This window comes from Triturus cristatus, chromosome 5_2 (assembly GCF_964204655.1).
Source record: "Triturus cristatus chromosome 5_2, aTriCri1.1, whole genome shotgun sequence".
NCBI lineage: Eukaryota > Metazoa > Chordata > Amphibia > Caudata > Salamandridae > Triturus > Triturus cristatus.
Genome location: NC_140588.1, coordinates 715,874,200 through 715,883,093, shown reverse-complemented (window position 1 = coordinate 715,883,093; position 8,894 = coordinate 715,874,200). Strand labels below are relative to the sequence as shown.

Sequence of the window (8,894 nt, the reverse complement as noted above, 5' to 3'; positions counted from 1 at the left end):
GCCTGCATGGTAGACCAGGGCAGCAGGTGAGTGCTGACTCCGCTCCCTTTGACTGTGCCCCTTCTTTTTGTGACTGGCACTTCTGGCATTGTGTCCAGGTGTGACAGACATGCAATGTTGTTTAGAGTGGGTCCCGGGGGGGGGGGGGGAATGGCTTAGGTCTGTCATGCAGAACATGATGTGGTTCATGTGTGCACTCCTCACTTGCATTGTGCTTACTGTGACATTCACTGCATGGTGCATGGCACATTCTGCATGGCTAATCCTCTTGGCCATTCTTGTTCTATAGTCCTGAGGTGATTCAGTGTTCCCCCCGGTGTGACAGGTGACTGTACCCACAGATGTGTGTGAGTTTAGTGGAGCTGTGGTGAGAGTGACCAAATGGTGTGTACGCCCCCTGGACATTGATGTGTGTGAATGTTCCTTGTCATGTGGGTGAGTGTCTATGTGGAGTGTTGCACCACAGCTGCATGGAGGAGGCAACTGCTCAACCCATCTGATGTAAGTAGTAAGCCGTGCTGCGTGTCTGACTAGCTGGGCTAGCCCCATGCCTGTGACACCCCTCAGGCAAGTGGCACATGTGCAGAGTGAGGTTTGTATCCGCTGTTGCCACTGGCAGGTGATTTATCTGTGCCTGTGTGTGTCTGTGTACTCTGCTGAGGTTGGGTCAGTGGCCTGGGGCATGTGACTGCTTGGAGGTGCTGTCCATCAGCCTTGTGTTGCTTGTGATGTACAGTGTGTGCCATGATCATGGAGTGTGTTGCACCCCTCATGCCACCTGTGTACTTTCAATGCCATGTAGTGCATTGGGGCTTACACAGAGGCGAAATTCCCTATGACGAAGGTGCTATTAGTTTGCAGCATGCTATGCCCTGTTCAACAAATCAAAGATGTTCTAATGTGTGTCTCTGTGACATGGAGCAGGTGTAGTGATCTATTCTCACTTTGTCATCCTCACAGGTAACCACCTACGAGAAGGGGAAGATGTGGAAGCAGGCCGTCAGGGCCGTGATCTCCGTGGAGGGTCGCAGTCGGTGCCTGGCCCAGGTGAGGAAACGCTGGCAGGACATCCGGTGCTGGACCAGGATGATCGCCCGGGTCCTGCTGGGGGACTCACCAGCACGAAAACACGGCGGGCGCCGGCGCCTGACCCACCAACTGAAGCGTGTCATTGCGGTGGTCTTCCCTGACATGGATAGGCGGTTACAGAAGCAGCAGCAGCAAGGGGGTAGGTACATGTGTGTCTGTTCTGTGTCACAAGCTTTTGGAAGTGCTCAGTTGCATGGATACACTGCCAGGGTTTATATGTGCAGTGCATCTCCTGTTCCCCCTAGTCAACCGCTGCTGTTCTTCCTCCCTTCCCCTCCTTGACATGTGTTCCCTGGTATGTGTGTAATCACTATTGCACATGGTCATCTAGGCTGCAAGTTCATCACGGTGCACAATGCTTTCTGCATCATGTGTGGGGGTGGTCTGTGACATGTGTTGGTACCTTGCCTGTGCCCTGTCCTGTCCACTCATTTGGCGGTCCATAATTGTTGGCACTGTCCTGAGGCTCCACATAGGAGTGTGAGGTTTTAAATACACACCCTTGCAGCATGCATGATCAATGTAGTGGCCTCAGACATGATGTGCATGAGTGGGAGATATGCATAGGGCCGGGACGGTTGCTCCAGTTACAGTCAGATCATTCCAGGGCCATGGAGCAGTGTGCCCACTACTGTCCCATGAGACACCTTATCCTAGGAATCATGTGTGGCATCACACACTGTGGCCAGTCTCTGTGTGTGCAGCATAGTTTGGCCTCTGTGGCATTGTTCCCTGCCCTAATTTGTATTAACGTAAAGTGTGCTACATGTGTCCACTGTACAGGGTGACCCCCATTAGGCTTGTGCATACTCACACTGGGCAGTGCCTGTGTGTCTATGTACAACTATCAGTTGATGGTTGTTTGTCACAGATATATGTGTGGTCTGCCTCACGAGGTGATGTTGAGTACATTTAGGAGTTCTTGATTCCCCTTTTAGTAAACACAGATTGAGAGGTGTAACTACTTGCTCTGTCTCAATCACATTCTCTCATGTATGGGGGGTTTGTGCAGGAAAGGCATACATGTCAAAACCTTATGTCTCCTTGCCAGGTCTGACCTGTGTGTGCTAATTGTCTGGACTGACACTCAATGTGCAGTGACCCAGACATGTTGTGCAGGGTGTCATGTTTGTGCTTTGCAGCATGTGTCAAAAGTTACAATACATGTTTCAAGCTCATCCATGTGCTCCCGCTGCTCTGTGGTTTGGTCTGTGTGTGCTGACATCTGTGTGGACATTCTTCGTTCCTATCAGGGTGTCTCCTCAGTAGGCCTGGGCTAAATTTCCATTCCGCTCGTGGAAATTGCAATAATTTAACATTTTCGCGTTCCCCGGAGAGCGCGAAAATGTCAAAATTTCCGCAGTCCGCAGCTTAGCGATAATTTGTTTCTTGCTCGCGCTGTAAAATAATACATTCTCGCACGCGCGCAATTGCCTTACCTGAATCCCCGCGCTCGCCGACAAGTTTTCCCGATCCGGTCACGTTCTCCACGAGATGTTGGATTGTTGGTAGCCATTTGCGCTGTCTCGCGACAGTTCGTGCCCGCAGTAATGTCATTGGTTGCGCGATCACGTCTTTCTTCTCGCGATCATGCACCGCGAGAAGAGTGAAAACAAGATGGCCGCGCCCGCGAGCAACCGCATGGGTAATTTGGCGAGCCGCGACCACGCAGAAAATACCGCGAACGGGCGGGGAAAAAACTTCTGCATCTTCGCGATATTTCTGCGTTTTTGCGGAGATTTTTAACATTTTCGCGATAATTTGCGAAAGTCACTTTCGCAAATTCCGCCCACCCCTATTCCAACACTATTTCAGGGCCATTGGCTAATGCATTGTCCTGTGTCTGGACATGTGTGCCAATCCACATGCCAGGTAGTGGGTCAGATGTGTTGCCAACTGTGTCATCATGGTACAGATGGCCATGTGACAGGTGGCATGTTTTAAGTTGTCATTCAAGAAGTCTTGTACCTTGGCACTCACTACACTTGTCAACATGTCCCAATAGTTTCGATGCTTCACTTTGATTATTGTGAAGGGCAATAATGTGCCTGCATGACAGATGTCTCCCAAGGAAGTGCACAAGAAACCACCTTTACACTTTGGGGGAACACGCTGGCACATTTCACACAAAGGCACAGTTCTGTCCAAATTTTGTTCTGGAATTATACATGTCCATGTTCCCACAGTGTGTTTGCATTAGGGTTAGTCCTTGGTTGTTGCTGATGCCAACTTACCGGTGTCCAGTCATCCGGACCACCGTGGTGCCATGTATATGTACTTCCTGATACCACATTTCTTCTTAACAATGGCTTCTTGGCATTAGGCTGGCAGCTCATACAATGACTGTGTAAATGTAGTTTTGTGTGCACCTCCTTGTGTGACTTCTGATATTCATGCACATGTGTGTTCAGTTCCACAAGTGGAACATTCACACATTCCAAACTTGTCAATTGTGTGAAGTTTTGTGATTCCCAATGAATCAGAATGTATTTCTTTGGATTTTCTAAAGTACTCACAGGTCTATGAATGTGGGTACACATTCAGCATTGGCGTATGTAATTTGGCATTGGGTGCACCAATACTGTTTCGGTCACAGTGAGCAAGGGGTGGCATGCCTTCATAGTCTGGCTGTGCTCCACTGTTCACAGACACTAGCTTCTCTGTATAATTTGATCTCCAGTTATTTGCTGTTGTGTCCTGATTTTCATTATTTAAGGTGGCATGGTGGGTGAACCAACTGGGGAGTGCAGGGCTTACATATGTGCGGAGTCATCTAGATGTTACTCATGATGCATTTCATGATATGCACTGTGACCTATTATGTTTGGACTCATGTGTCAGATGTACACAGGTGACTGATTATTTCCTGTCTCTTCACCTTGCCCACAGCATCATCGGGGGACACCGAGGGAGACACCTGCACGGACGTGGAGGAGGGATCCAGCACCAGTGCCACCACTCCTGGCGAGTCGGCAGCATCAAGTGGCACGGAGGGCGAGGGGAGTGCGTTGGTGGACCTGGGTAGTACCAACACAGACTACGACGCTGACGGGTCCGAGGCTGAACTCCCTGAGGGGGCGGAGGCTGCTCCAACAGCTGGCAGCAGCACTACAACTGTCACCGCCCCTCCATTCCCATCACCGCCCTCCCAGTTGCTCCGGTCCCTTCTGTCCGTGTACGGCAACAACGTGTCTCCTTCGTGCCAGGCACCGCACCCCCTGCCCCTGTCTCCCCTGCTGCCCTCACTTCCGAGTCTGTGGACATTCAGCGGCAGTTGCAGGTTTGGCAGACATCGATCCTGACTGTCCTCCATGGCCACACCACACTGCTGACACAGATGGTGTCGTACATGGAGGGCATGTCATCAGCGATGTCTGACCAACGGATGTTGCTGAGGTCCATGGACTCGTCACTGACGGCAGCAGTGGGTCTCCTGCAGCGCTTGGTCCCCCCACCTACCTCTGCACCATCCACACTTCCCACTCCCATGCCTGTCCCAAGCACACACACACATTCCCAGGCAGGCACCACACCAGACACAGCCAGCACACCAACAGGGAAGGGCAAGCGCACACCTCCAGTCACGCACACTCAGGGGGTAGAAGGCACACCCACTGGGTCTAAGGCACACAGGCAGACAAGCAGCCACAGTCGGAGTCCACATGCCTCACTCCCCAGTCCCTCCAATGTCACTCCCCTCGGCTCCCCTGCCCCACAATCTGAGAAGGAGGCCTACTTGGCTGTGCTGGGCCTCAGCCCCACAGCTTCACCATCGCGCAAACGGGCAAGGCACTCCACGGGTAGGGGAGTTGAGTCCCCCCCTGTCCACCACCTCCCCCAGTAGCGCTGCAACCCATCCCTCCGCCCCCCCCTCCTTGGGGCCTGTGGTTCATTCGGGTGCAGGGGAGACGCTGGCAGACCTTGCAGACGTGTGCAGCGCCATACTAACCTCCACCTTTGCCGCTGCCCCACCCCCTGTGATGGAGTCGTCCGTCCCTGCACCCACAACACCTACCCTTCCCCCTCCTGTTCCTGCGGTGCCTGGTCCTTCCCCACATGATGCCCCCACCCCAGTCAATGAACCAAAGGTTTCGAATGTGCAGGCAAGCTAGGGGAGATGCATGGACATGTCCCCCCCCCCCCAGGACATCGCATGTGGACTAGCCTATGGCCTTTGTACATAGTGTCCTTTCATACATTTTATTTTACTGCTGAATAAAGCATTTTATTTTCCCTTTGAACACAATTGCTTTTCAGGTATTGATGTTGGTGCTGATGCTCCATGAGTTGAGGTGGTGATCATGTGTTAGGTGTCTGGGAAATGTTGTAGTATGGTGCTCATGGGGTGGACCCTGGTATCTGCGTGCCATCACAAGGTCTCTGCAAAGATTCTTTGCTCGTGTATGCTCTTTGTGATTGGAGACATTGTCCCAAGGAGTGTTCCTTCCTCTGTGGCACCTGACATCTTCCCTGCAGGGAGTTGCACAATTGTTGTGCTGACCTGTGTCTACATTTCCTTGGTGGCAGACGGATCACTTCAACTAGGCCCATGCCTGCTCAGCAATGTCTCTGGCTGCATCGTCTGTGCCATCCTTGGTAGTCACTGTACTTGTGTATAGAGTATGTTGCCATGCCTCCATGTGGAAATTGTCACTTTTCCGCACTATGCATGTATGTACTCCCAGCCTAGCACACAATTGGTACTTGTTCTGCAGGGTATTTGGTCACCTGACTGACAATTGTGGTCATTGTATCTGTGGGAAGTCCACCCTATTCCTTCCATGGGAGACAACTACTTAGTGGCTGTGCCAGCACCTGTACATTCCTATCAGTCCTGGAATGTGCGTGACAGTGTGTATTCCCTTTGGCTCTCTTAGTTTACTAGGCTTTCACATAACTATGCAGTCTTGTGACATGTTCTCAGTGTGTGTATTGTGCTGCATCCGCCAGGGGTGGATATGCATGTGTCATTTGTCCTCACACCCACATGTGGTGTGTCATGCCGTGGGGGAAAGACGTCCATCCTCATGGGAGTGGGACAGTGCTTGTCAGTGATGTGTTGATATGGCACTCTCAACATTTTCACACATTGGGGATGCGTTAATGAAGCCATGGAGGTGTGGTCATCTGAGGATGATGCACCCACCACTCATATGTCAGGACTATGCTGGGAATCCTCTGCACCCACCCCCATGTCTCTGTCCACTACTGGTGTTCCTCTGCACCCACCCCTCACATGTCTCTGTCCACTGCTGGGAGTCCTGGGCACCCACCTCCATGTCTCTGTCCACTGCTGGGAGTGATTGGCACCCACCCCTCACATGTCTCTGTCCACTGCTGGGAGTCCTCTGCAGAAACCAACCCACCCACCACCCCTTGGGGCAGTACACTGCTGTCCTGTGCATACACTGCTTATATGCTGCACCAGGCACTAAGCCAACATTCGTGGCGTGTGTACGCCTTGTATCCATTCTGTACTAGTGCCGTAGGGGTACGGGTGGGACGGACCGTACCCCCACATTCATGGTGTGTTCGAGCCGTACCCACGCTCTGGGGGCGTGTGTACGGTCCGTACCACACGTACCCCTACATCCCCACTCCAATGGTGGTATGGGCCGTACCCACGCTCCTGGTGCGTGGGTATGGCGCGTACCCCTACATTGCCACTCCAATGGTGGTACAGACCGTACCCATGCCCCCAGTGCGTGGGTACGGCCCATACCACCATTGGAGTGGGGATGTAGGGGTACGCGCCGTACCCACGCCCCCAGAGCGTGGATACGGCCCGTACCACCATTGGAGTGTTGATGTAGGGGTACGCACCGTACCCACGCCCCCAGAGTATGGGTACGGCCTGTACCACCATTATCGTGGTGACGGGTACGCGTCCACGTCCACTTCCGTTGCGCGTACCCCTACGTCACCACTCCAATGGTGGTACAGGCCGTACCCATACTCTGGGGGCGTGGGTACAACGCGTACCCCTACATCAACACTCCAATGCAGGAAGGAAAGCTGTGCCATCTACATTTACAAAGTGATGAAGTAGGTGCACCCGGACACCGGCATCTCCCCCAAGGCCATGGGCATCATGAACTCCTTCGTGAACGACATCTTCGAGCGCATCACCGGGGAGGCTTCCCGCCTGGCCCACTACAACCAGCGGCGCACCATCACCTCCCGGGAGATCCAGACGGCAGTGCGTCTGCTGCTGCCCAGAGAGCTGGCCAAGCACGCCGTGTCCGAGGGCACCAAGGCCGTCACCAAGTACACCAGCGCCAAGTAAGGCTTCGAGGCGCATCCCCAACAAACTCAACGGCTCTTTTAAGGGCCACCACGTCCTCCCCTAAGAGCTAATGTGCTTCTATTATGACCGGAGAAATAAGTGTTTTAAAAGGTAATGTTGAGCGCACAAGACCCCCTCTCACGGGGCTTGCTGCAGACCGAGGGACGATGGAGCAGGCAACCCGTTTTGCCTGTTTAATTAAACATGTTTAAATGAATGAGCCCTCTCTTTGGGACCAAGTGTCACATAAGCACTGTAATGTAACAATGACGTTAAATAAGCCCACGGGCTTATTGTTTTCCATGTTTTGGGCGACCAGTTTTAGTGTGTGCGGGTGTCACGTTGTGTTTGTACTTTAAAACCAAGGGCAACGGCTATAATCCGCCCCTGGGCAAACGCTCCCGAAATCGGACACATGAACCCGATGTACCCGGAGCACAGATGCCCCACAGTGCTGGCTTGTGACCAGCGGATCCCAGCACGACCCTCTACCCAAACAAAGCTCTTTATTAATTGAAGAGGTGGTTGTGCACTGTGAACACGGAGTGCTCTGGTTTCCCAGTGCCGGTAGAAGTTACCCAGTACTCGTGGTACTCTCAGCCAGCCAGCCCACCCACCCTACCTTGTAGAACATGCCATGGCAGATAAGAGAAGCTCGTAGGTGACAGGGTAGTGGCCCTTAAAAGAGCCGTTGTGGTGGTTGTTCGGGTCGGTGTGTCTCCTTAGGCCCTCTCACCTCGGATACGACGGGCCAGCTGGATGTCCTTGGGCATGATGGTCACCCTCTTGGCATGGATGGCGCACAGGTTGGTGTCCTCGAAGAGCCCGACCAGGTAGGCCTCGCTGGCCTCTTGCAGGGCCATGACGGCGGAGTTCTGGAAGCGCAGGTCGGTCTTGAAGTCCTGGGCAATCTCCCTCACCAAGCGCTGGAAGTGCAGCTTGCGGATAAGGAGCTTGGTGGACTTCTGGTAGCGGCGGATCTCGTGGAGAGCCACGGTGCCGGGTCGGTAGCGGTGAGGCTTCTTGACGCCGCCGGTGGCAGGCGCGTTCTTGCGGGCAGCCTTGGGGGCCAGCTGCTTGCGAGGCGCTTTGCCGCCGGTGGACTTGCGGGCTGTCTGCTTGGTGCGGGCCATGGCGGGAGCGGTCTCTCTCAGCGACGAGCGAGGAAGAATGGAGTTCAAGCAGGCAAGAGCCCTATTTATGCACTCGAAGACGGAGGGCTGCTCTGGTTGGCTGAAGCTCCCGCCCCACGTTCGAAAATAGCCCGCAGTGTGCAACGATTGGCTACTGAACCGGAGGCTGCAGCCTGTCTCTCCAATGAGCTGTGGAGAAAAAGACACCCTCCGATTGGATGATGTACGTTGGAGCCGAAGACCGCGCTTCGGTCAGCCTTTGTCTCCGTGTCCATCCATAGTCACACGAACCACTCGCCCCCGGTCAACTGGGCGAGGAGCCCAGGATGTTATAAGTGTACCGCCCTGGGTCAGCCTGGAACACGCCGCCGTTAACTGAGCTCGAT

General features: G+C 53.6%; 1 protein-coding gene across 1 annotated transcript; it reads right to left on the bottom strand.

The window, feature by feature from the left end:
• Window positions 1–8,097: 8,097 nt before the first annotated feature.
• LOC146829169 (histone H3-like) lies at window positions 8,098–8,508 on the bottom strand. The gene has a single exon (XM_085606441.1). The coding sequence runs from the start codon at window positions 8,506–8,508 to the stop codon at window positions 8,098–8,100; it is 411 nt and encodes a 136-aa protein (XP_085462567.1).
• Window positions 8,509–8,894: the final 386 nt, after the last annotated feature.